Source organism: Artibeus jamaicensis, unplaced genomic scaffold (assembly GCF_021234435.1).
Source record: "Artibeus jamaicensis isolate MK-2021 breed Jamaican fruit bat unplaced genomic scaffold, CSHL_Jam_final contig_519, whole genome shotgun sequence".
Classification (NCBI taxonomy): Eukaryota; Metazoa; Chordata; class Mammalia; order Chiroptera; family Phyllostomidae; genus Artibeus; species Artibeus jamaicensis.
In genome coordinates, this window is record NW_026521871.1 from 54,878,016 (window position 1) to 54,903,868 (window position 25,853).

A 25,853-nucleotide genomic window follows, 5' to 3' on the forward strand; every position below is an offset into this window, starting at 1 on the left:
GCCCCAGGCCCTGGCCCTTCAGACTTGTTACCTCCCCTCCCTGTTCTCGCACCTCGCCAGGTGCCATGTCAGCATCTGTCTCACCTTCTTGGGCCCTGACCCGGTCCTCATCGAGGCTCTTGGTGTCCCATCGCTGCCCTGCCATCTCTGCTTGCGGTTTCTCCTGGTGGCTCCTCTGCCATCATTCAGCCCCTTCTCTCTCTCCTGCCGAAGACCATCTTGCCTTCAAGCCCTGAAGAAATGTCCCCTGTCAGGGAGCTTCTCCCCACCACCAGGGTCCGGCGCCTGTCCACAACTCTTAGGAACCTCGCCTTCCCACCTTTTGACCTTCTTCTTTTTAAGTTGTGATAAAATATACAAGATGTACTGTCTTAGCCACTTTTTACAGTTCTGGTAAAATGCAACATGTAACTTCTTTTCCTAGTCATTCTAAATGCACAGTTCAGTAGTACATTCACATGGTCGTAAAACAGGTCTCCATCTTGCCATCCACTCACCCACTGATGGACACAGCCCTGTTCTCACCCCTCTGGGCTGTGCCCAGAGGCAGAGGTGCCGGATCACATGGTCGTTCTATTTCGGCGTCTCCGAGGAGCCGCAGGCCGGTCCCCACGGGCCGCACCCTTTCCCATTTCCGCCAGCAGGGCACGGGCCTTCTGGTCTCTGCCCATCCTTGAGAACATTCATCACTGTTTTTCCGTTTTATTTTCTATGACGGACATTTGGGTCCGTGAAAGGTGGCATCTCACTGTGATCTGGGTTTGGGTTTCTGTAGTGACGAATGACACTGAGCATCCATCTTTCCATGTGCTTATGGGCTGCTTGTGTGTGTCCTTTGGAGTATGTCTGTGTAAGTCCATTTGCCCATTTTCTAATCAAGTTGCTTGTTGTCGATTTGCAGAAGTTCTTTATATATTCTGGATATTAACCCCTTCTCAGATTGCGATTTACAAATATTTCCCCCCTATCCTGTGGGCTGCTTTTCCCTCTTTTGATAGTGCCCCTCAATGCAGAGACCGTTATGTTCCCTCCTTTCCAACGGGGGTGGCTTTTACTTCTCTCTCCTAATGCATCACCCATCGCCCTGGCTAGAACTCCCAGTGCTCCGTGAAGGGAGGCGGTGAGAGCCGGCCTCCTTGCCTTGCTCCTGCTCTTAGAGGGAATGTTTTCAGCCTTTCACTACTGTCTGGGGCAGTGTTGGCTGTGGGCTTGTCATTCCACAGCCTGTGTTCCGTGGAAGTGCCTTCCCCACCCGCAGCTCCACTGTTCACACGCCTTCCTCCTGTTCACCTGCTTCCCCCCATCAGCAGAGGGGAAAGGCCAAGACACCCTTACTTGCTTCTGTGCCCACTTACAGCTCCCACTTTCTCCTCCCTGCTCTTTCTTAGCACCTCAGCTTCCTTTCACTCTTGGCCCAGCGCAAGCCCCTCCGTTTGTCTGAAATAGTCTTGCAAGGTCTCTCTCAAGCTCCCACCCCTGGCGGACACATCTTTACCCCCATTGCTGCAGCCCTGTGGCCAAATCAGTGCCATTGCCACCCCCTCCTCAGACTTGGCCTGCTTTGGCTTCTGGCTTGCTGCCCTGTGTGCTCCAGGCCAGGCCTGCCCTCTGACCTCTTGCTGCCATCTTCTCCCCAGTTCTTGGGTCTGGAGGCGCCTCAGAGAGCTGCTGTGCAGGCCCGAGGAGCGGCTCTGACTCCTCCCCAAGAGATGTGGGTGCTGCTCTGAGTCTGGGCCTGGGCCTGGGTCTGGTCTCCTTTGTGGGTCCTGGCAGACTGTCTGGGCACCATACTGTGAGACAGAGGGCCTTGCAGGTCTTGTCTGCTTTCTGTGGCCTCTGTCCCAGAAGCAGGCACACTCCTCCTGACTTCCCCCGCCGTCCCCTTTGAGCTCCAGACCACGTTTCTGCCAACTCAGTGCCTGTCCTCTGGGGGATCTCCATGTACCTGGGCTTCACCAAGCACCACTCCTTGCTCTGCAGCAGGCTGACTTTCCTCCAGCTCTTGTGATTTCCATGGAGGCTCTGTCACCCCCAGAAATGTTGCCGCAATGGTGCAGCCAGGCCCTTGCCCCTGCAGGCCATCTGGTCCCTTTGCTGCCTTGAGCCTAGGTGAGGTTGTGGCTCCCTCACAGCCTTGTCCCCACACGCCCCTGCAGCCCCTTCTGCACTGAGCAATGCTCCCGACTGACTGCTGGTCACACAGCGCCTCTTACTTAAAGCATCCTGTGCCTTTAAAATGAAAGCAAACCAGAGTTCCCCAGGCCATGGGCACCCTTCTTGCCTGCCAAGTGCTTGGTCGTCTCTGCCTGAGCTTCCTGGGGTCAGTTCTCGTTTCTCACATCACATTCCCCGGAGGCCTTTCCGGTCCTCGGACTGATAAGCTGTGCCCACTGTGACCCTCACTGTGAGCCCCCCAGCAGCCCTGTGTGCCTCCTGCAGGAGAAAATGCTGGACATCTACTGGCTGCTGCGCGTCTGTCTGCGCACCATCGAGCACGGCGACCGCACGGGGTTGCTCTTTGCCTTCATGCCCGAGTTCTACCTGAGCGTGGCCATCAACAGCTACAGCGCTCTCAAGAATTACTTCGGCCCCGTGCACAGCATGGAGGAGCTCCCAGGTGAGGCCCATTCAGGCTGGGCGGGGCAGACAGGGCCTTTGGTGAGAGCCTCAGAGTCTTGTTGTGAGTCGAGGCCCAGCACACGTGCTCATGGGCAGGAGGCGAGGCAACGCCTGCTCGTGCTGTCGGCGTCAGACAAGCGTGTGCTGATGCCCGCGTGGCAAAGAGCCCTGCCTCGTGCCGGCTCCACCAAACCAGCAGCTCCTCCTGGGCCTGGGAGGGAGACAGGCAACATGGACCCCTGCTTTCACTTCCTACTAGGCGGCACGGTGGCCAGGAGCCAACTGGCCTCTCACCCTGCTGCCGTGGCACTGCCACAGGGTGTGGCCACTGTGCGGGGTGGGGCTTGTCTCTTGGTCACAGCAGGGGTGGGGCTCTGCTGAGGGCCACAGGAACTCTGGCTTCTTGTAGACCCCTGATTCTAGGCCAGGGCAGGTCGGTTATGCCTGTATCAGGCTGTGGGCTGGCAGGCTCCTGGCCTGCCCCGGCCCCAGTTCAAACCTAGGTGCATGCTTTGTCCTCAGAGCGGGTACCGTGGGTGCCGGGGCGGTGACTGCTGAGCTGCCCAGTGCATGTGCTCAGGTGGGTCAGGGCCCAGTCAGAGCTCTCGCCAAGACCCCCGTTCCCCTCACAGCCAGTCTGCACCCTAGTGTCTCACTGGCTCTCAGTGAAGTGGTGTCTGAAGTCCCCAGATGCCAGCTTGGGCCCAGACTGAGCCTTGGAGCCAGCTCTGGAGCCACTACTCAAGCCCACCCCCTGCCAAGGGGGCGGGCTGCCTCTGTAGCCCCCACTCCCAGCCAGCAGCTCTTACTCCCCATCCTGCAGGCTACGAAGAGACCCTGACCCGCCTGGCTGCCATCCTGGCCAAACACTTCGCCGACACACGCATCGTGGGCACTGGTGAGGTGCCCTGCAGAGGGCTCTGGGGGATGGGGTAGGATGGCATTGCAGGCTGCCTGTTCTCTGCACAAAATGCTGGCCAGATGGGCATGAGGCATGGGGCCAGGGCTCATGCTAGGCACCTGCTGAGGCCCAGCTTGTCCCAGCAGACATCCGTGACTCGCTGATGCAGGCGCTGGCCAGCTACGTCTGCTACCCACACTCCCTGCGGGCTGTGGAGCGCATTCCTGAGGAGCAGTGAGTGGGGGCTGGGGGTGGGGCTGCACCCTGCCCTTCGCAGCGCCGTGCCCAGCCAGACCCTGTGTCTGCCACCCCTTGCCTTGCAGGCGCATTGCCATGGTGAGGAGCCTCCTGGCTCCCTACGAGCAGCGGCCCTGGGCCCAGACCAACTGGATCCTGGTTCGGCTCTGGAAGGTAAGCCTGGCTGGAGGGGCGGTGGCTGTGGCGGCTGGAACAAAGGCTTGCCCTGCCCCACTGACCTCCACTGACCCTACCTTCAGGGCTGTGGGTTCGGGTACCGCTATACGCGGCTGCCACACCTGCTGAAAATCAAACCCGAGGACGCCAATTTGCCCAGCCTCCAGAGTGAGTACCCGGCCTGGGCCAGCAGCGGCCTTTGCCTACTGCTCTTGGGTTCTCAGACTTTCCCACTTCTTCCAGCCCTTCTCTGGGACTCGTGTTGGGCCCCAAACTCCATGTCCGTCCCCCAGGGTTTCCATTCTCCTTGGTCCTCCCAGCCCAAGGACACTCTGGGATGATTCACCCTTGCTCCTCTGGCCCCCGTGTGCCCTTTGGGCCTGGAGTTCTGCATGGGTTACAGTGAAAAGGGTCAGCGTCTTCACAGCCTACTGACAGCTTATGCAGGGTGAAGACCCTGCTCCCTGACCTCCATGCTTGTCCCAGCACCATGTCCCTGTGCCCCTTCTTTGCCATCTGCTCGGAAACCTGAATCCAGAGGGGCACAGACTAGGTGTTGCACAGGGCCCAGAGGGTGATCACGGGGCTTCCTGGAGGAAGGGACATGTGGTTGGAAGCGGAGGCTGTGCTCCCTCTCTGGGAGCCGTGGTGGTCGTGGGTGGTCCAGCTTACAGTCTGCCTGCTGTCCCCCTACCACCTGGTGGCTCTTTTTGGCCCACAGGGTGTGCTTCTGCCTTTGTGGGCTGTTTTGGCTTGAAGGGTGTCCCCAGAGGCCAAGTGCCTTGTTCAAAGTCACACAGCAAGTCCTTGTCAGTTGCCTGGGCTCTGCCTCCAGGGTGGGACTGAGCTGCAAGTGCAGAGTGGCAGTGGGCTGGTCTGCGTCCTGCTGTTGCTGGAACTATTGATTTGCACAGGGAGTGGGAGGGCTGCCCAGCCTGGCTGCAGGCTCTGGTTACTGCTGCCTGTCAACTCAGACTTGGCGCCCACCACCTCGGCTGTATGCCAAGGCCAGGCCAAGGGCAGCAGAGGACAGTAGAGGACAGCAGAGCTCAGAGGAGGCTCTTAGAGAAGCTGGCCTTGAGGCAAGTGAGGAAGGGTCTAGGTCCCCCTGTCTAGGTCTGGCCCCCCGGAAGGGCCTGTGATTGAGGACTTGCTGGGGCGGGGGCTGGAGGCTGCTCTAGGCCTGGGGGGGTGTTGTGGGGCTGGGAACAACTGTAGTCTATGGCTTGCTCAGCAGAGGGAGGGGACAGATTAAGCCCTGCTCCTCTGCCTTCATGACCTGAGCATTCCTAGAGCCACCTTTCTGTCCTTACAATAGCCCAACAAGTGAGGACAGAGGCAGTACCCCTAACTAGTGTCCCCGGTGCCCCTGCAGAGCCCTGTCCCTCCACCCTGCTGCAGCAGCACATGGCGGACCTGCTGCGCCAGGACCCTGACCTGGCACCCAGCTTCCTCAACAGTGTCCTCAACCAGCTCAACTGGGCCTTCTCTGAGTTTATCGGCATGATCCAGGAGGTGGGTCGTGGTGGGCTTTGGGGGCCGGAGTGTCGCAGAGCACAAGGCGTGACCTGCAGTTGGCCAGGCCACTGACTGCTGCCCGCCCCTCTGTTGGTGGCTCAGATCCAGCAGGCTGCTGAACGCCTGGAGAGGAACTTTGTGGACACTCGGCAGCTCAAGGTGTGTGCCACCTGCTTTGACCTCTCGGTCAGCTTGCTGCGCGTCCTGGAGATGACCATCACCCTGGTGCCCGAGGTGTTCCTCGACTGGACCCAGCCTACCTCCGAGATGCTGCTGCGCCGTCTAGCACAGGTGTGTCCAGCAGGGCAAGGTGAGCGGGTGGGACCCTGGGATACCCCAGGGGTGAGCCACTGGCCACTGACTGTCTGCTGCCCTCACAGCTACTGAACCAGGTGCTGAACCGGGTGACGGCTGAGAGGAACCTGTTTGACCGTGTGGTCACTCTGTGGCTTCCTGGTGAGGACCTAGGTGCCCTGCTCCCAACATACCGGGCGGGGGCCTTGGTTCCTCTGCCAGGAGCAGCGATGCCCCTTCTCCATTTGTGCTGGTGCAGCCGGGCTCAGCAGCCCCAGCCTTAGTGCGCCCCTCTGCAGGGAGGACAGTGGGGAGGGTGGCACCAGCAGGGGGGTGTGGGGAGCTCATCCCCCTCCCTGCCACCCTGTAGGCCTGGAAAGCGTGGACCACTACCCTATCCTGGTGGCAGTGACAGGCATCCTGGTGCGGCTGCTGGTGCATGGCCCAGCCTCAGGGTGAGTGTCAGAGGCGCGGCCCCCATGGGAGCGGGAAGAGTCTCGTGGGGAGGGGGCTGGGCGGGCCCCCCGAAGCTGCTTCCTCATCTCTAAAGTGGGGCTCAGGGCCCAGTCTGAGGCAGAAAGGGCTGAGACCCCTGAATAGGTGGCATGGTGGCGGCTGAGGGGAGAGTCAGGGGCTCCAGCCGGACAGGGCACTTGGCCCATCGTCAGGGCCTCAGGCGGGGCAGGGGGACCAAGACTCTAGGGGGGGCACCCTGCGATGTCCAGGACAGCGCTGCTGAGACCCAGAGCCGTGCGCACACACTGCCACCTGCTCTGGCAATGAGCATGTACTACCTTTATTAAGAAACTCTGTGACAGCCAGATTCAGGGCCCTCCGGGGGCCCCCAGCTCAACTCCACACAGGAGGGATTCCCAGGCCCCTCCCTGCCTCCCTGCAGTGGCAGGAGGGGGTGAGAGCCACACGAAGTCATTAGACTGAGGCTGGTGCCAGCCCTTAAGAGGCTTCTCCCCCCAAGGGACAGCTCAGCCCTCCCATCTGGGCCATTGCTCAGCAGGCTTTTTACTGCTAAAAAGCTGGGGGCGCTGGGCCACGGTGCCCCTTACTGCTGTTTGTGAGCCCATGGGAGAGGCTGTGCCCTCAGAGTGGCCTGAGATGCTCCTGGACTCAGAGCAGGGCCACCCTGGCTGGGCCTCAGACAGACCCCCCAGGAGTCTGCGGAGGAGCCTCATGCCTACCCACCGGACTCTGTGTGGATTTGGAAAACTGGACGTAGGCTGGATATTGGTGCGTGGAGTCCGCTTATATCAGAGGAGGGCTCGTTCCTTCCTTCCAGCCTGCTGGTGGGGGCCAGGTCTTCCTTCGGAGCCTTCCCTGTTTCCCTTGGTGCTCACTCCCTTGCTGCTCCCTTGGGGAGGGGAAAGTGCTGATACCTCAGCCCTTCCCACCACTCCTGGGTGGCTGCCTCAGCCCCTGAGGGTGCCCTGGACTGTCCCAAGTGGGCCTCGGTTCCAGTCCTCACACCCGGAGGAAAGGGGGCATAGGCAGCCCTGTGCTGAGGTGAGGCAGGAGGGTGGTCGGGGGCCCCAACCCCTGACTGGCGAGTGGGACTATTGTGGTGCAGTAGGGGGCTCACTCCGGAGGCTGGAGGACCCAGCCCATGCTTCCCACCAGCATCTGGCAGTACTCTGCACGGCAGCAGGGCGCAGGGCAAGCAGCAGGCAGACGGTGACCCAGGTGGGGGCCCTGGGCAGCCTAGGTCATTACCAGCCCCTCAGAGCCTGTGGTGCTAGTGGACTCTGAGGCAGCCTTGAGCCGCAGACCCATGGGGTTATAGAGATCAAAGTCCTCAGCGACTGCCAGCTGCACAGGACCGTCAAGGCCCTTCCTGCCAGGCTCCAGAAAGACCACATGCTTGTGGACGCTGGCCTTGCGGCTGGGCGCATCGGGGGGCGTGCTGCTGAGCACCGAGGACTGTGCGCTCAGTTCCTGGAGCGGGCTGGGTGCTCGGGGCCAGCAGTGGCAGGTGCGGCGGTAGCAGCGGCGGCAGCCAGGACAGGGTGGCGCGAACAGGTAGAGCAGCACCAGCACCAGGCCTACAGCGCAGCCCAGCAGGGTGGTGTACCCAGTGTTGAAAGCCTCGGGCTCAGGGTGCGGGAAGTGCACACTCACGTTGTACTCATGTGTTTGGTTGTGATGCAGGCGGGGCCCAGTGGCCAGGCACACAAAGATACCCTCATGCCATGGCTGCACGTTGCTGATGGCCAGGCTGCCATCGCCCATCACTGCAATGCTGCCATTGGGGGACCCTGGCGCCACCAGCAGCTCATGCTGTGGGGATACCCAGGCAACGCGCAGGGCAGGGGCGCTGGTGTTGCAGTGCAGCCTCAGAGACCGACCCACCTGCACTTGGAGCTGCTCTTCAGGCTGTTCTAGTCCCCGAGCCAGGGTAGCCGAGCAGTTCTCAAAGACACGGCTGTGGTCAAAGAAGCGAACACGGGATGTGGGTACCTTGAAAGCCAGGCACATGTACTCGCGTGCAAAGTCACTCACAGCACTCAGTCCCCGCTGGTACCACCGCTGCAGCAGGTAGTAGAGGCGGCAGTCGCAGGGCAGCGGGTTGTTGTGCAGGTAAAGGCCGTTCTTGAGAAAGGCCGGCAGCGCTGCCAGGCTGGGTATGCTGACTTGTCCCAGGTGGTTGGAGGAGAGATCCAGAGTGTGGAGGTGGGCAGAACTTAGACCGTGCAGGTGGTCGAAAGAGAAGGTGGCCAGTTCATTGCAGCCGAGGTACAGCCGGCGGAGCATGCCCAGGCCCCGGAAGGCAAGCTGGTCCAAGTGCACCAGGCGGTTATTGAACAGAAGCAGCATCTCAAGCGCCCCCAGTCCGTCGAGGTCATGGCGGCCAACCCTCCGCAGCACGTTCGATGATAAATCGAGCAGCCGCAGGCCGCTAGCATTAATAAAGACTCCGCGACTCAGCACCTCCAGCTCGTTGTGACCCAGGCGCAGGGCACGCAGCCGGGAGAGGGGGGTTAGCCAGCCAGGCGGCAGGTGCTGGAGTGCATTGTGGCTCAGGTCGAGGTCGGCAGCGAATGCAGGTAACGCGACCGGAACGTCCTGCAGCCCAAGGCCCGCGCAGCTCAGCAGGTCGGCGGCACAGGTGCAATTGTAGGGGCAGTTATGGGGCATGGGGCTCAATAAGGTCTCCGAGTCCAGGGTGCTTGATCCGATGCACAGCGTGCACAGCAGTGCGCCCAGCAGCACCAGCCAGGCCATGGCAGCGAAGACCCAGGGTGGGACCGGTAGCTCTGCGTGGGGCGCAACTCCGGGACTCACCCCCTTCTGCCCTGGCTCAACGTGGGTGGCGCTGAAAGGCAGATGGCGGGCAAGGCAGGATGCGAAGTCGACCCGGCACAGCCGGCAGCTTCTGCTCACCAGCTCCAGGTTGATTTAAGGCCGCCGCCCGGTACTGCTCTCAGCACTCTCTCCTTGGGTCTCCCGGCTCTGAGTGTTTTCACGGACACCTCGCTCCTAAGTACTCTCTTGGAGCCAATTATTCAGGGGCGGGGCCTCGGGCTCCCATTGGCTCCTGTTGGAGAGGGGCGGGGCAGTTGCGCCCCAGGGAGCAAGGTTCCCTCGTGGCCACCAGAGGGGGTGCAACTCTAGCCCCAATGCCCCAGCCTGTGCTTGGTCGGCAGGTTCCTATGGCGCCCATCTAATTTCCCTGAACCATAGCAGGGCAGCCTGGCAAGGGTGCCTTTAAGCTGCTGTTTCCTTTAAAAGGTCAATGTATGTTAGGGGGCAGGCGAACTCTGCACTACCTTCTGGTAGTGCCCCTGTGCCTCCTTAAACTGGTACCCCAGCTGTATGGGCCCTTACTGGGATTTAGGACTTCTGGAGGAGGTTGAGAAACAGGGATATGGGGTGGGCTAGGTGTCACTCCCCATCCCACCCCCCAATAGATAATGCTCTCGGAGAGGTCCCAGCCTCCTAACTCATCTCACACCCTCTCCCACTAGGACAGAAAGAGCCACATCAGTGCTCCTGGCCGACCCCTGCTTCCAGCTCCGCTCCATATGCTACCTTCTGGGGCAGCCAGAACCTCCTGCTCCTGGCACTGCCCTGCCTGCTCCCGACCGGAAGCGCTTTTCTCTACAGAGCTGTGAGTTGGCCAGGGTGGGTCAGGGGACAGAGACTAGGGACTGGGCCAGGCCATAAGTCTCAAAAAGAGCAAACTTCCAGGCTGGGGTGCTGCTGAGGCACTTGGTTCTAGGACCACACTTGGCCTGACCCCTCTGACCAACCCCAGATCCAGACTACATCAGTGTTGAGGAGCTGGCCCAGGTGGAACAGATGCTGACCCACCTGACCTCTGCATCTGCCCAGGCAGCAGCCGCCTCCCTGGTGAGTGGGGCCACCACACAGGCCCGCACCTATCACTTGAATGCATGACACTGTGCGCACTGTATAGGCAGTGTATGTCCAGCTGCCTGGGCAACCAACCCCAGCGCCCCTCCCACTCTGCTCCCTGCAGCCCACCAGTGAGGAGGACCTCTGCCCCATCTGCTATGCTCACCCCATTTCTGCTGTGTTCCAACCCTGTGGCCACAAATCCTGCAAGTAAGTGGGCCCCATGGCTGTGGGAGACAGGGTGGGGCAGGGCAGGGGGAAAAGCAGGGACACACAGGCCACCTTCATCCCCTCCTGTCACAGAGCCTGCATCAACCAGCACCTGATGAATAATAAGGACTGCTTTTTCTGCAAAGCCACCATCGTGTCTGTGGAGGACTGGGACAAGGCAGCCAACTCGAGTGCCACTTCCTCAGCTGCCTAGGTCAGTCCCCACAGCAGGAGCCTTCATCCCTGAGCCCAGACCCAGGCTGGGCCCTATTTATGAGTGCCCCTTGCCAGCCCCTACACCTCCCACAACACATCCAACTTTCCTACCTGTGTGTAACCTCAGCAGTGGGAGCCCAGCCATGCCCTCATTGTGCCTGAGCTTGACTCTCAGTCAGGGCCACAGTGAGCATTAAATTATTATTCCATACAGCCTGGGCCTGGCCCTTCTTGAGGGAATGGGCTTCATGGGGTATGCCCAGCAAGGGGTCCTGCCAGACTTTGTCCACAGAAGAAGGCAGGTGTCCGAGTCTCAGCTTTGTCCCAGCCTCCCTGGGCAAAAGTCAACGAACGAGTCCAGGGCCTTCTGATATGTCAAGCAGCTGGGACATATCTGCCCCAGTGCTCCCCTGGGAGATAATGGGCTCAGGCAGCCCCACGGCAGCCCCTCACATGATGATCCGAGGTTCTGGCACAGACTCCCCGATGGACTTGTGGGGCAGCACACTGGCCCCGTTGAGGTAGAGCTCATCGTTCACTATGACATCTTCACCCAGCACCGTCACATTCTCCATTCGGACCTTGGGGGAAAGGGCAGGCCTTGTCAGTGGGGCAGGCACACTGCCCACCCCTCTCCCCATGTGACCAGCCCAGAGGCTTACCCACTGGCCCACGCGGCAGCGCCAGCCCACAATGCAAGACTCAAGCCAGGAGTGGGAACGAATGTGGGCGTCTCGCAGCACTGTGCACCGCCGGATGCACACACCGTCCTCCACCACCACACCTGGACCCAGGCTCACGTTGGGGCCGATGCTGCAGTTCTGGCCAATGCGGGCACTTGGATCCTGAGGGCAGTGGGGAAAACACAAGTGGGTCACTTGTCCCCCAGGACTGAGGGTTTAACGATGGGCTGGGCCAGGGCCTCACCACCAGCACGTTGCCCACGATGCCAGGGCCCGAGCACAGCTGCTCAGGCTTCTTCTGTCGCAGTGACTGTAAGAAGAGGCACATGCCAGTGAGGAAATCCTTGGGCTGCCCAATGTCCATCCAGAAGCCTGCAGGGGGGAAATGCATCAGGGGCTCAGCCCAGCCACAGAGTACCCCCACCCCGTGGCTACTTCCTGCCTCACCCTGCAGCTCCATGGCATATAGCTGCCCCTCCTTGGCCATGACAGGGAAGACCTCCTTCTCAATGGATGTAGGCCGAAGCTGTGGGGGCGGGCAGCTTGTGAGCAGGGTCATGGTGGCGGCAGCCTGCCCTACCCCAGCCCCCCAAGAGCCACCGCTACACACCTGGATGCGCTGCAGCACAGCAGGGCTCAGAATGTACATGCCTGCGTTGATCTTATTGGACACGAACACCTGCGGCTTCTCCACAAACCGGTGAATGCGGCCCGTGTCGGCCTCGCACACCACCACACCATACTTCGAGGGCTCCTCTACTCTGGTCACCTGGATGCAAGGGGACCTCAGGCCTAGCCCAGTGTTCCTGAACCTCCATGTGCACATAGTCATGGATCTCAGGGCCCGTGCCCCAAATGCTTCAAGTCTGTACAGCTCTGCACCCACAATATAAGGGAGGTTGGACATGGGAGGTAGAAGCGTCAGAGAAGAAAGACCTGGCCCTTACCAAAATGGAGCCCTCCTGGCCATGGTGCCGGTGGAACTGCACCATGGCCTGGAAAGGGAAATCGCAGATGACATCACTGTTGAGGACGAAGAAGGGGTCTGTGGTCTCAGACAGCAGGTCACGGGCTAGTGCCAGGGGTCCAGCTGTTGGAGGCAGACAAACAGGTCATCATTTTCCAGGGGGAGGTGAGCCCTGGATCCAGGCTCAGCAGGCTCCATCCAGGCTGGGTCTTACTCCTTTCCCAGCCCTAAACCACAGGGGGCTGCCTGGCACCTTGTTTCTACCCAGTAGCAGCACTGAGCCCCTTGCCCCTAGTTAAAGAGTAGTTAACATTTATACAGTCCTAAAATTATATTGGCTGTTTGAAGGCAACCGTGAGGCTGATGTGGCCACCGGTGAAAGTGAGTTTCACACCCCTGCCCTAAACTCCCAAGGGACCTTCCCTTCTCTACTGACCTGTCCCCAAAGGCTCCTCTTCGTGGGACATGGAGATTCTGATTCCTAGCTGGAAGGTAAAAGCCCCAGTTAGATTCCTCCCACCGGTGTGAGAAGTTGAGTGGGGACCAAGGGAAGGGCCAAAAGTCGACTCAAGCCTCACCCTCTGCTCCTGTGCCTTCATTTCCTTCTCCAGCACCTGAGACATGTAGCTCACGGCCAGAATCACGTGGTCCACACCTGCCTGTCGGACAGAACAGTACCAGCAGACAGGTGGGCTTAGCTAGGGGTATGGGTGTCCCCCACCCAAATCGCTCGCCATCCCTTGTCCTGCCACGTCCCTGGCCTTACCGCGGCCAGAGCCTCCACTTGGTGCAGCAAGATGGGCTTGTTGCAGAAGTCCACCAGTGGCTTCGGGATGCTCAGCGTCAGCGGACGCAGGCGCGTCCCGTAGCCGCCTACCAAGATCAGTGCCTTCATCGCGCCTGCGGGCGGGGGGCTGGAGACTCAGGCCTGGCTCCACGGTGTTCGCGGCCTGCTTGGCCGACTCCTGCCGCTTGCTCCCGCCGCCCGGCCGGACCCGTGCCCTTCACCGGCCAGACTGACCAACGCTGGGTCTGTCTGGTCACCCAGGACGCCCTGACGCCCAAATTCGGGGCGCCACAAACCAGGAGGTAACGCCGGCTGGAGAGGCGCTGGCTCCACACTTAGGCAGGCCCCGGGCCGGCGGTGACGTAAGCCCAGATGGGCCAATCGGCGGCCTCATACGTGGCACCGCCGCGGGCGGAGGAGCGTTGAGGCGTGGCTCCGGCAAGCGTAACCAATGAGAGCCGGAGTGGGCCCAGCTGCCATGGGGACCGCGCCCGGGACTCGCGGGTCAGCAGGCCATTGGTGGCTCCAAAGGCGGAACTGGCGGCAAGGGCGAGGCTGCCTTCTCTGCTGGCACCTGTAGACTCTGCCGCCGCCTGCGGCCCACTTCCCGCCCGTCCCAGGAGGAGCCAGCGAGGGCCGGGGCCGCGTGTTTCCTGGAAGCCGCATGTTCTTCACAAAGACGGACACGACTGAGTTCCTAGCATCTTTATTTTGACATACACGACCTCAGACACAAGCGGGGCGGGAAGCGCTGGATGTACAGAAGGGGGCGGCTCCGCCCAAGCCCCAGCGCCCCTTCCCCCGCACGCGACATCTAGAAAACGCACAACTGCGCTGGGACAAAAACCCGGAGCAGGCTTCCGGTGGTGAGGACAGGAAAGTGGAGCAAGAAAGCGGTTCCCAGAGGCGAAGCCTTACAGTTCCAGGAGAAGCAAAGGATTCTCCCAGTGTTCTCCAAGTTTTTCTCATTAAACCGTTTTTTTTTTTTAACTCAGCACAACAGCTTTCAAGTTCAAAGCAATCTGCATCTAAAGGGCGTGCACCTGGCCAGGTGTGAGGCGTGAACAGGGGCTACTGAACTAGCCTAGGCCTTTGGCCCCATTGGGAGGGCCCCCAGGCCCACTGCACAGATCCCAGTGTAAGGGAGGGGTGGGGTCCCTGGCAAATTGCTGTAATGGTCCCCTTCCTCTTTAAGCACCGCCCAATCCCACCCCTTAGGGGGCTGGTGTCACTTGGCCCGAGGAAGCACTATAGAGGGGTCACTTGAGTGCCCCAGCTGTGATCCCACGTTGCACTTTGGTCCCGAGTTGGGGCTAAAAAGGCAGGACCTGGCAGGGACAGGGTCTGGCAGAGCAGTGAAATGGGTGGTCGCGGAGCGCATGTGCACGTGCACACAGGCCCACCAGGTAACAGGGCTGCGTCTCCAAGTGTCAAAAGTGCTGAAAGAAGGGGACCTACCGGTGGGGAGCAGCAGCAAATCCCAAGCCCTCTGCTCCCAAAATATAGGAACTCGGAGACACAGCACAGCTCTAGGCCCGAGAGGTTCAAAGGTCTCTCAAGTGGCCCTGTGTCTCAGCCTCTGACCTGCCAGGAAATGACTGACTACACTAAAGAAGAGCCACTGTCCCTATAGTTGAAGCCACAGAATGGTGCAGGACAGGTCATTACCAACCAGAAACAGGCAAGCTCTCCCTCCCAGTCCCAAAGAATGGGAACCTGCCCACCACTGGCACCAGGGTCAGAGGGCTGAGCAATGGGATCTACTCAGGAGCCCATTCAGATGTGTGAGGCTGCATCTAAGGACCAGGAGATTAGTCCATTGGTCACCAAGGCCTCTCACAGACACAGGCTAGCAAGCTTAACCTCTAATGCCCAAACATGCCCAAAGGGACATGCCCAAAGTGACAGCGACAGTGGTCCTAGGCTTGGAGATGAGGGCACTAACCTTGGCAATGGTTAGGTGATTGCAGTGTCACCTCCTGGGCACGAGTTAGAGGTGTCAGGTCTCTGCCATTAAGGGCTGGCAGCAAAAACTAAAACCACGGGAAAGAAGGGGTAACTGGTCCAGCCTTTGCTGCACCACTGTCAGTGTCGAGGGGTCGGTTCCAGGCTGCAGAGAGGGTGCTGGGCCAACAGGAAAACACCTCCTGCAGGTCGTTCTGCTACCAGTTCTCTCTGAAAAGGCCGCACCTGCTGAAGAAAGGCCCGGGGCAAAAACCCACTTCAAAAATGGGAAAGAGTATCTGAGGAAAGAATGAAGGAAATCAATATTTACTAATGAACAAGGCTATACCCCAGGGGGAGGATCCCAAGAGGCAGGGGCTGGTAGGTGGACAAATGCAGACTGATGGAGCCCCAGACTGGTAAGACAAAATTCTCATTATCAGAATGTGGGCACCTGTACCCAGAGTACAAAATGCCCCCACGTGCAGACAAGTTTAAAGTTCTCCCTTGTAAGCCTGGAGCTCCCCACAAGGGGCCGCTGCCTTGAGCTTGGCCTGGGAAAAGGTGAGACCCTGAGCGGACCACAGCCCCTGAGCCCTGGGAGGAGTGGCCCATCCGGAGGCAGCACAGCTGCCCAAACTAGAAGAAGACCCCCACTCACAGCGCAAGAACCGCAAATACTGCCTTGGCCAATCACCAGAGGCCCTGAGGCCTGCTGGGACACTGACTCCCAATAGAGCAAGGGCCCCTTCAGTGGGGCAAGAGATCTTGGGAGGAAAGGACGGCTCGGGTGTGCAGGCAGGAGGAGGAGGAGCAGGTTCCAGTGAAGAGAGCTGTAGGCAGACTCCGCCCAGCCTCATGAATCTAGCCGCAGGCCAAGATCGGAACCCAGAAGGGTGGGTCCGGCTGTATGCAGCTGGCCTTGAAGTGTCCTGGAGACATCAGTCAAAGAGCGGCTGACCCCTGAGACACTAGAACATGTCCCCCTGGAGATGGACCCCCAATCCCTCTGCTTCTGAGGAACGAGGGGTGAGCAGGAATGGAGGGGCCTGTGTAAGTGCAGGGTTTTGCCCCACAACCACCAGGGCCCTGCAGCCACAGACTCCAAAAATCTAGGCAAGAAAAATCAATGGCCAAGGACACCCTGTCCCTGCTGACAAGCCCACCAGGGGCCCCTCTTCTAAGTCAGCCTGGACACCGCAGTCAGAGCCGTAGGGCTCAGGAGCCTGGCCGAGAGGATGCGCGTTCTGTTCTCCTCCTCTTTATATATGGATTCCAGGCTACAGCTAAAAACATTTCTTTTAGTTACACCCAAGAGAAATATAACCCTTTAAAAGCAAGTCTGTGTGTCCTCGCAGCGAGTTCAGATCAATGGTCCCTGCCTGCGGGTGGAGAGGAAGGGGTTCTGGGGACCCAGAGCTGGGCCTACTGGTTCTCGTCCCGCATCTGCTCCATGATGTTGATGAGGTTCTCCAGGCCAAACACGTAGCCTCGGTCTGGCCCGTCATGCACGGTGGGGTCGTCCCGGAAGCCCTTGAACGTGCTATGTGCAAAGTCGATCATGCGGACATCCACCTTGGGTGGAGAGGAGGAGCCTGCCTCAGGGCTGGTGCTGCTGGGGCTGGTGCTGGGGCCGCAGGGTGATGCCGCCTCAGGCAGCCCTGTGTCCAGGTGCTTGAGACGCATCTCGGACCGGCGGTCCAGGCAGGACTCGGCCCGACACTCCTTGCCATCATAGATGACGAGCAGGGAACTGGAGTAGAAGCGGTATGAGGCCTGCCGCTCTAGCACCGCCTTCAGGCCCTGCAGTTTGCTCAGGATGGGCTCAAAAAGATCACGCCGCAGGTCCAAGCCGTTGTGCAGGTACTGATAGAGGGCGTTGCGGAAGCCTTCAATGGAGAGCCCACGGCCATAGTACTTGTTCCTGCAGAGGTAATGCCCTGTGTCCAGCTGGTACACCTGAAACCCCAGGAGACAAACAAGGGTGAGTGCCAGGCCATCTGATGACCTTGCGGGGCCCTGAGCAAGCAGTCTGGGAGGTACCTCTGACCTGCCTCAGCTTTTCTGCTCATCCCTACACAACTCGGGGGGGGGGGGGGACAGCCAGGTTCACCCTAAGTTTCCCTGCAGTAAAGCCTCCGCCATCATCTTTATTTTTAAGATTTTATTTATTGACTTTTAGAAGGAGGGGGAGGAAGGAAGAGAGGGAGAGAAACATCAATATGCTGGAGAAACACTGATCGGCTGCCTCTCGCACACCCCCACTGGGGACCAAACCCACCACCCACACGTGCCCTGACCGGGAATCAAACCGGCCACCTTTCTCTTTGCACGACGCCCAACCCACACAGCCATACCAGCCAGGACTGCTGTCTCCTTTGAAGTCCTTTTCCAAGCTTCCCTGCGGCCCAGTTGGACTCAAACTTGGAACACCTTACTGCCAGAAAAGTCTTACTTGCCCCAATGTCAAGGCAACAGGCCCTCACAGCAGCTCTGTACCTGGAGCCCAGATCAAAGTCGCCGGGCAAGGATAAGGGGGCTCAAGGAGCATACTCACAGGGACGCACTCCCGCACCCTCCGGGGGGTCCACCCTCTCAGAGGAGATCCAGGACCAGTATGGACAAGGAGAGCGCCGGGCCCTCACCTGCATGCCGCAGACCCTGACCCCCAGTGTGGCTGATGTGCTCTGCTCGCACTTCCTCATCTGCCGGGCCGCCTTCTCGGCGGACGCGTCGTCGCCGTGCTGCCGGGTGCCCATCTTCAGGTCCAGCACACAGGGGTACTTGAAGTGGTGCACCACGTTCTCAAGCAGAAGGAACTCTGGGCCACGGTCAAGGAGAATGACAACCACACTCTACGAAGGAGGGCAGTCTCATCTGATGCAGTCTGTGGTCACCTCACAAACTCTCAGGTGTGGATTTCACACCGCTGGCCTGTTCTTTCTTTAAAAAATTTTTATTGTGTTAAAAATATAAACACACTACTTACCGTCCTAAATGTTTTGAAGCGCACAGCTTGGCGGCCTCAAGCACCTTCATGCCATTGGGAACCGTCTCCCTATCCTCCTCCAGGACTTCATGATCCCCAACAAAGCCTGAAGCCACCCCCACCGAATGCCCCCCCATGACCTCTATTCTTCTTCCTGTCCCTGTGACTCTCCTGTTCCAGGTACATGGTGTATGGGGGGGGTGTGTAACAGCTGTCCTTCTGGGTCTGGCCACTCCACTCGGCACTACAGGTCTGCCGCACTGCAGTGTGACAAAACCCCACCCCCTTTTCGGTGGAGTAAGAGTCCCCGCAGGTGCATATACCATCTCCACTGAGGGCGCCCTTTCTTTATTCTCCAGATCTGTTTCTCTGGCATCACCCGACTACAGACGACGCTGGCGGACGTCCACACAGCCTGGCCCCGACAGTGCACCAGGGCCGCACTCCGGCCGCACCGCAGACACAAGGCAGGTGTCTCTGTCGCACTGCTACAAATAGGAAAAACCAGACCTGACATTCCCAAATGGGAATCTTTATAAAAAGCCAGTTTAAATTTCCGTCTTGCCATTTTCTGACTTAACTTCAAACCAGTGGACTAAATATATTTAAAATCTACCCCCTAGTACTTCCAAAACCTTCTCCTCAAAACAGCTCTATGGCCCTGGCTTCCTGCCACCTACGCCCACGCCACCGTCTACAGCTACCGCCTGCAACAACCCTGGACGAAGGTGCAGGCTCTTCCTGTGTCTGCCCAGAGTCACTGGGGCTCACGGTCCGGACCTCGACTCCCTATCTGGGCAAGGACATGACCACGGAGTCTCCGAGGATGAGACACTCAGCATCAGTCTGACGAACATTTTAGCGTCTCCTAATTCTTCAAAGAATAACTTAGAAAAAACCATTAAACTTGGCCTTTAATTAATCTGTCACCTGCTGTAACCTATAAGTAAGTGACAAGAACTCTGAGGAGAGCCGCAGAAACGCCCACAGCACAGGTGCCTGAGAGCCGCTCTCTGGCTCTGGGCACGGCACCGGCCCCTGTGCCTGCCGCTCTTCCTCTGAAGACGGGGACCCTAACAGTCCCTCCCTCCGACTTTCAGGGAAACCGGTAATGACGTATGACGCGCTCTGCACACTTCCTCTGGGTTTCTCAGTGAGTGTTCGGTACTTGCTGTCCTCTGCTGCAAAACACTGAGCAACTGATTACCCGGGTTCCCACTTCATAATACTTTACCTTTTAACATCTTAAAACTATTTTACACTGAAAAAGTATAGTGTTTATCTTTAGATAAAAAAACGAAGTAAAAAAAACCCTCACCTAAATCAAACATATTACTTCTTAAGTTTTATCTTTTGGGAGGGAAAATACACATGTGTGCATGTCTGTGTGTGACTCTAGACACGCCCTGATGAATACAGCAGCCACTGGTCACGTTCCGTGCTTTACATTTTAATGAATGAAAATACATTTTAAATTCAGTAACTCAAGTCACAGCAGCCCGATTTTGTGTGCTCTGTGTCTCCCGTACTAATAGAAGCACAGATGCAGAATACTTCCACCGCCACACCAGCTCCCCTGGGCAGCACACTCCCAGCCTGCTAAGTTTAAGATTCAGCTTCAGCCCTGGCTGGTGTGGCTCTGGATTGAGCGCTGGCCTGCGAACCATAGGTTGCTGGTTCCGTTCCCAGTCAGGGTACATGCCTGGGTTGCAGGCCAGGTCCCCAGTTGGGGGTGTGTGAGAGCCAACAACACATTGATGTTTCTCTTTCTCCTTCCCTTCCCCTTTCTCTAAATATAAATAAAATACTTTTTAAAAAAAAGATTTAGATTTACCACCAAAAAGCAGAAAAAAAAACAAAACAAAAAGCTAAAGAAGGCTCTGGCAGACGGCCACACAGCCTTGCACTGAAGCCCCACTCCAGCCAGCACCTCAGAAATAAGGGAGGCGTCTTTGTCGCACTTCTGTAAATGGGAAAAATCGGATTTAACGTTCCCAAATGGGAATCTTCAGAAAAAGCTGGATGATGAAAGTAAGGAGAAAGAAGAGCCAATGAGAAGGGATACAAGAACCAAAGAGGGAACCCTGGGCGGAGAGGAGGTCTCCTCTGCACCAGCAGGCACCCGACCCAGGACTGGGGCCCCAGCAGCAGACAGGCTAGTGGAGCAGCAACAAGGATACTGTAGAGCTTCCGGTCCTTGGACTCAGAGCGCATGCGGCTCAGCTGCTGCTTGTGGCAGCGCAGGCTCCAGGGGTTGTGGCTGATCTTCTCGGAGCTAAGGCCGCTGTTGCTGTCTAGCATCTGGAAAGGGACGTCGGAGTGGCTGTGCAGCTCCGCCTTCAGACTCTTTGCCTCCTGGGCGCTGAGGAGAGAGAACACACTGGAGGTCACCCTCCGGGCTCTCACTATGCAGGGTGTGTCAGGCCTAACTCACCCTGCACAGGCCCCACTGCGGGGTGGCGCGGGGCCGGATGTGTGAGCGCATCTAAGTGAGCGGATGGTTATCAGTGGTCTTCCTTTGTCTCTGAAAACTAATTCTTTACCTTAGACTATGTGATGAAGTTACCACTTCACATCCACTAGGAAGGCCACTGTAAAAAGAAACTGAGCAACTGTTGCTGGGGGGGAGCGCTTGGACGCTGCCGGAGGGAGTGTGAACGGCACAGCCACTGTGAACAAGTTTCATGGTTCCTCGGAAAAGCTGAAACACGAACTCTCCTACGAGCCAATAATTTCACTCCTAGGGACACCCCGGAAAAACATCAAAGCACCAACTCAAACACGTACTGTAACGAACATGCAGTGAACGGGAGCTGGAAACTACCCCAGGGCCCGTCAGTGGGCTGGTGGACGAACATGAATGGAGTGTCTACACTGTGGGACATGACCGAGCCATAAAAGGGGATGAGATTCTGATACCTATCACAACGTGAATGAGCTCTGAAAATGTCCTCGGTGAAGTGGGCCACAGGTGAGGGGAGAAATACTGTGGAATTCTGCTCAGATGAGGCAACTTGAACTCACAGAGACTAGTACGGAGCTGCTTTGGGGGGTAATGCAGCAGTTCCGGAAACTGATGGCTGGTGGCTGTGCCACACTGTGAATGCACTTACTGGCCCTGAGCTGTGTCCTGGGAAAAGGCGAAAATGGAAAACTCTGCTACGTGTATTTCACCACAGTTTTTAAAAATACAAAAGTTAATGAGCATAAAGTTTCACACTTGACAGACAGAGTGGTGCACAAGATGCCACTATCAAGGGCATGAGTAACGTCCTTTCAGACGGTGCAGTGTGCACGATACCTGACACGGAATCTTTCTTTAACGAGCCTGAAACGAGGCAGACCCTGGCACTATGCTTATGAATGTCTGCACGCCTCTGTATCAGGCCTGGAAGAAAGTGGAAAACAAAGACATGACAAGCAGGCCCCAAGGACCCTGTGTTTCTCAGTGGGCAAGGCTGCACCTGTGAAAAGGAGGAAGCCATTGAAGAAAGGAAATGCTATTTCTAAAATAAGGCAAACCTGCCCTGGCTGGTGTGGCTCAGTGGATTGAGCACCAGCCTGGGAACTGACAGGTTGCTGGTTCGATTCCTGGTCAGGGCATATGCCTGGGTTGCAGGCCAGGTCCCCAGGTCGGGGTGTGCAAGAGGCAACCAATGGATGCCTCTTATACATCAATGTTTCTCTCTTTTTCTCCCTCCCTTCTCCTCTCTCTAAATAAATAAAATCTTTAAAAATGCTGTAGAATTTCTTTAAAAATTTTTTTTAAATAAGGGATTAAAAAAACTTAAACCACAAAGGGATTTTGGTGAGGAAATGACTCCAATTGGAAATATCAGAACTCTGGCCTTCAGTGTCGTCCCAATAGGCCAAGGTTGTAGGTTCAATCCCCGATCGGGCACATAAGAGACAACCAATGAGTGCACAGACAAGTGGAGCATTGATATCAGTGGGGCTCCGTCTCTCTCCCCATCTCCAAACTCAATTCTTCTTTTTTTATTGCAATTTTATTTTTAAAAATATATTTTATTGATTATGTCATTACAGTTGTCCTATTTCCCCCCTCATTCCCCTCCACCTTGCACACCCCTCCCCACATTCCCCCCTTTAGTTCATGTCCGTGTGTCACAAGTTCTTTAGCTTCTACATTTCCCATACTATTCTTGCCCTCCCCGTCTATTCCGCCCCCCACCATTTATGCTACTTATTCTCTGTACCTTCTCCTCCTCCCACTCCCCTGTTGCTAACCCTCCACGTGATCTTCATTTGTTCATTCCTGATTTAGCTGTCCTCTTAGTTTGCTTTTGTTTTAGGTGTGGCTGTTGATAACTGTGAGTTTGCTGTCCTTTCACACTGTTCATATTTTTTATCTTTTTTCTTAGATATTTCATATAATAAGGGCTTGGTGATGATGAACTCCTTGAATTTGATCTTATCTGAGAAGCACTTTGTCCTTCCATTCTAAATGAAAGTTTTGCTGGACAGAGCAATCTTGGATGTAGGTCTTTGGATTTCATGACTTGAAATACTTCTTCCCAGCCCCTTCTTGCCTGTAAGGTCTCTTTTGAGAAATCAGCTGACAGTCTGATGGGGACTCCTTTATAGGTGACTGTCCCCTTATCTATTGCTGCTTCTAGGATTCTCTCCTTCATTTTAATCTTGGCTAATGTAATTATGATGTGCCTTGGTGTGTTCCTTCTTGGGTCCAACTTCTTTGGGATTCTCTGAGCTTCCTGGATTTCCTGGAAGTCTATTGTCTTTGCCAGATTGGGGAAGTTCCCCTTTATTATTTGTTCAAATAAGTTTTCCATTCGTGGCTGTTCCTCTTCCCCTTCTGGTACCCTTATAATTCAGATGTTGGAATGTTTAAAGATGTCCTGAAGGTTCCTAAGCCTCTCCTCATTTTTTTGAATTCTTGTTTCTTCATTCTTTTCTATTTGATAATTTTTTTCTTCCTTCTGGTCAACTCCATTGATTTCAGTCCCAGTTTCCTTTCCATCACTATTGGTTTCCTGTGCAGTTCCCTTCATTTCAATTAGTTTAGCCTTCATTTGTTCCTCTAATTTGTGCCTAAAATCAACCAGTTCTGTGAGCATCCTGATCCCCAGTGTTTTGAACTGTGCTCATCTGATAGGTTGGCTATTTCTTGGTTGCTTAGAGTTATTGGCTCTGGGGCTTTGAGTTCTTCTTGAGTCATAATGATTTGGTCTGTTCATGCCTGTTACATATGAGGAGCGGAGCCCTAGGTGTTCACCAGGGTGGGGCAACTCAGTCACTGGGTTGTGGCGCTGTATGTGGGGGAGGGGTCTAAGAGGGGTAATAGCAGTCCCCTCTGCTGCTTCCTGCTGCTGGGGCCTGCGTGGTCCATCTCACTGCTCACTCCTTCACCTGGTTTATCTGTGCACAAATGTATGACGGTCAGCCTGCTGCCTTCCACCCTCACTGGGTCCACCTATCGCAACTCCACTCCTAGGATCCGCCAACCGCCGCCCGCACCTGGGTCAGTCCGGCCGAGTTTTCCTGCACAACCCTGCTCCGCTGCTGTCTGCGCCCCTCTTACTGGCCTGGCTGAAATAGCAAACCACAACGACAAATTGTTGTTGTCAGACTTCCGTATAGTTCAATTTTCTGTGTTTTGGTTGCGTTTTTGTTACTAAAACTTTGTTGTCTTTAAACTTGGTTGTGTGAGGAGGTACAGTGTTTCCACCTATGCCTCCATCTTGGCCGGAAGTCAATTCTTTTTTTTTAAAAAAGTGCCCCGGCCGGGTAGCTCAATTGGTTAGAGCGTTGTCGCAATGTGCCAAAGTTACAGATTCAAGCCTTGGTCAGGGCACACATAAGGATCAAACAATGAATGCACAAATAAGTAAAACAACAAATCAATGTTTTTCTCTTTCAAAAAAAAAATCAGAACTTTACCAGAACCTCATTTTTCCCCAACATTAAGGTCTCTGCTTGAAGTAGTGTGTGTGGCTGCCCGTCACACTGCCGGGCACGGCAGAGTGCAGATGAAGCCCTGGGCCCCGAAAACGGCAGTGCGAGGCCCTGGCTCGGAGCAGGGACAGCCGCTGCAGCGCCGTGAATGTCACTGTCCTCTCCAGAACAGGGTGCTCCCCGACAGGGTGGCACTGGCAGAGATTCCGTGTCCCTGTAACTGGAAGTAGAAGAGCCCGCCAGGGCCTCCGAGCATAACAAAAGTCCCATTTTCCTCTGGCGAGGGCACTGCTGAGGCCACCCCCAGGTGCCTTTTTGTGATTCCCGCTGAGACGCTGCAAGGGGGAGTTGTTTGCCAAGTGCATCCAAATCAGCTCTGTGACTAGATGAGGCCCCTGTGGCGCCTGGCATTATACTCACTCACAGGCGCTCCCACCTCTGGGGACGAAACAGGCCCCACTCCTGGGATTGACTTAGAGACTGTGCTAACAAGCCACACAGAAGCCTGGTCACTGCGGATACAGCTGTCACCTTCAGGACAGGGTCTTGATGTGACTCTATGTTCACTGGCTCTTCACCAGATGATGCATGAAATTAATTCTGTGCCTGTGAGGTGAAAAAAAAGCCCGCTCCTAAGGGCTGCTGTGGACTTAGGGAGGAGTCCCTGTCACCTGAATGACCAAGCTTAGGTCCCACAATCATCAGTCACAAGAAAGCCCCCTGGGGCATGAAAGAGAAGCCTTTGCCAAGCTGCAGTTCTGCAGCCCATGTTTCACAAGACTCAACACCGGGGGACCCTGCTTCCTACGAGGCAGAGGCAAAGGAAGCCCTCTCCTGGCATCAGAGATGCAGCCTTGGCCACAGGGGACCCCGCCTGAGGACACGGGAACCGACACATCACACACCAGCCCGAGTCCCATGGGTTTCTGGCTCCCTGGTGCAAGTGTGTCGCCTTCCACCACAGGGCGTGAGGAGACGGGGACGCGCCCGGGGCCTCGGACTCTGGGGGCCAGGCGTGCAGCACGTGCCGCTGAGCTGACGGCAGAGAGAACCCGCCGCCGCCGCATCCAAATCCACGCCCACCGAGTCAGGTGACAGGGCACACTGCTCCCCGAAACTCAGCTCTGAGTGAAATGAAATGTAAAGTCATTTAATCGTACAATTTTGATTTCACTTTGTTTCAGGAAGCTCACATTACTTTTAGTTTACATGAGTTTTATTATTTGGGTTTGGTTTTTGTTTTTTCCTACAATTCAGTGGTCACTTCAGAATATTCATAAGGTTGTGAATGATCACCATCCAACTGCTAGGACACTTTCATCACCGCAAAATCAAACCAGCTGTCACGTCTCATCTTCCCCTCCCCCAAGTCTCTGGCTTCTACTAACGTGCTTTCTCTGTCCCTATGAATTCGCTTATTCTGAACATTTTACGTAAACAGAATCATAAAACATGGCTTTTTGGTAACTGGCTTCTTTCCCTGAGAACTGTGTTTCCAAGGTTCATCTTTGTCACGGCAGGTGTCCCTCCTCTTCACCGAGTGATGTGCTGTGTGCAAGTGCATCCCGTTTTATTTATCCGCCCATCAGTTAATGGACGCTGCTGCAGCTGTTTCCACTTTTTGACTATTAGAAATAATGCTGCTGTGAACATCTGCGTCCGAGCTTTGTGTATGTTACATTTGTTCACTTCTCTTGGGTGTATACCTGGGAACGGAATTGGTGAATTTAACTTTCGGAAGAGCTGTTTGCCGGGGAAGCCGCACTACGTTACATTCCCTTCACTGATGTAGGAAGCTTCCAAGTTCTCACAGACACTTTCAGTCTTACGGACACAATAATCCTTCTGATTATTGCCCCCCTAGTGGGCGTTCACATGTTTTGTGTGAAATAGCAAGAAACACTTCTTTGTAGACTACTTTCCTAATCTCAAAAAAAATCAATTCCCACTGCAACGAACAGAAGTTCAGGTGCAGGGGATGGGCTCAGCGCTGACGTCACAGCTGCAGA

At 56.4% G+C, this 25,853-nt stretch overlaps 4 protein-coding genes across 6 annotated transcripts in view; 1 reads left to right on the top strand and 3 right to left on the bottom strand.

The window, feature by feature from the left end:
• The window catches only part of RNF123 (ring finger protein 123), a 26,272-nt gene extending 15,519 nt beyond the window's left edge, over window positions 1–10,753 (top strand). The window contains exons 27-39 of the mRNA XM_053669512.1: window positions 2,440–2,617; window positions 3,443–3,517; window positions 3,667–3,754; window positions 3,844–3,931; window positions 4,018–4,102; window positions 5,310–5,449; window positions 5,555–5,743; window positions 5,833–5,908; window positions 6,117–6,201; window positions 9,724–9,866; window positions 10,014–10,108; window positions 10,239–10,324; window positions 10,418–10,753. Coding sequence (XP_053525487.1) covers window positions 2,440–2,617; window positions 3,443–3,517; window positions 3,667–3,754; window positions 3,844–3,931; window positions 4,018–4,102; window positions 5,310–5,449; window positions 5,555–5,743; window positions 5,833–5,908; window positions 6,117–6,201; window positions 9,724–9,866; window positions 10,014–10,108; window positions 10,239–10,324; window positions 10,418–10,538 — 1,449 coding nt within the window. The 3' untranslated portion in view covers window positions 10,539–10,753. The remainder of the gene's footprint in view (window positions 1–2,439; window positions 2,618–3,442; window positions 3,518–3,666; window positions 3,755–3,843; window positions 3,932–4,017; window positions 4,103–5,309; window positions 5,450–5,554; window positions 5,744–5,832; window positions 5,909–6,116; window positions 6,202–9,723; window positions 9,867–10,013; window positions 10,109–10,238; window positions 10,325–10,417) is intronic.
• AMIGO3 (adhesion molecule with Ig like domain 3) lies at window positions 6,732–9,726 on the bottom strand. Its single transcript, XM_037128551.2, has one exon. The coding sequence runs from the start codon at window positions 8,978–8,980 to the stop codon at window positions 7,460–7,462; it is 1,521 nt and encodes a 506-aa protein (XP_036984446.2). The 5' UTR covers window positions 8,981–9,726; the 3' UTR covers window positions 6,732–7,459.
• GMPPB (GDP-mannose pyrophosphorylase B) lies at window positions 10,723–13,356 on the bottom strand. Its single transcript, XM_037128555.2, has 9 exons — window positions 12,957–13,356; window positions 12,769–12,849; window positions 12,627–12,675; window positions 12,171–12,313; window positions 11,834–11,992; window positions 11,671–11,749; window positions 11,468–11,595; window positions 11,203–11,385; window positions 10,723–11,121 (listed from the first exon to the last, which is right to left on the bottom strand). The coding sequence occupies exons 1-9, from the start codon at window positions 13,083–13,085 to the stop codon at window positions 10,990–10,992; spliced, it is 1,083 nt and encodes a 360-aa protein (XP_036984450.1). The 5' UTR covers window positions 13,086–13,356; the 3' UTR covers window positions 10,723–10,989.
• Window positions 13,357–13,667: 311 nt separating this feature from the next.
• IP6K1 (inositol hexakisphosphate kinase 1) overlaps window positions 13,668–25,853 on the bottom strand; it is a 41,141-nt gene continuing 28,955 nt past the window's right edge. For all 3 annotated transcript variants that reach the window (XM_037128554.2, XM_037128552.2, XM_037128553.2), the window contains 3 exons: window positions 20,091–20,272; window positions 17,567–17,742; window positions 13,668–16,880 (listed from right to left, as the gene is read on the bottom strand). In XM_037128554.2, the coding sequence (XP_036984449.2) occupies window positions 16,347–16,880; window positions 17,567–17,742; window positions 20,091–20,272 (892 nt within the window). In that variant the 3' untranslated portion in view covers window positions 13,668–16,346. The remainder of the gene's footprint in view (window positions 16,881–17,566; window positions 17,743–20,090; window positions 20,273–25,853) is intronic.

Excerpts from the sequence above, each read along its gene's own strand:
- AMIGO3 (XM_037128551.2), bottom strand. The coding sequence starts at position 8,980 with ATGGCCTGGCTGGTGCTGCTGGGCGCACTGCTGTGCACGCTGTGCATC.
- GMPPB (XM_037128555.2), bottom strand. The coding sequence starts at position 13,085 with ATGAAGGCACTGATCTTGGTAGGCGGCTACGGGACGCGCCTGCGTCCG. Across the intron at positions 11,386-11,467 it reads TCGTGGGCAACGTGCTGGTG|GATCCAAGTGCCCGCATTGG; the intron begins GTGAGGCCCTGG and ends CACTGCCCTCAG. Across the intron at positions 11,122-11,202 it reads GCTGCCGCGTGGGCCAGTGG|GTCCGAATGGAGAATGTGAC; the intron begins GTAAGCCTCTGG and ends CTTTCCCCCAAG.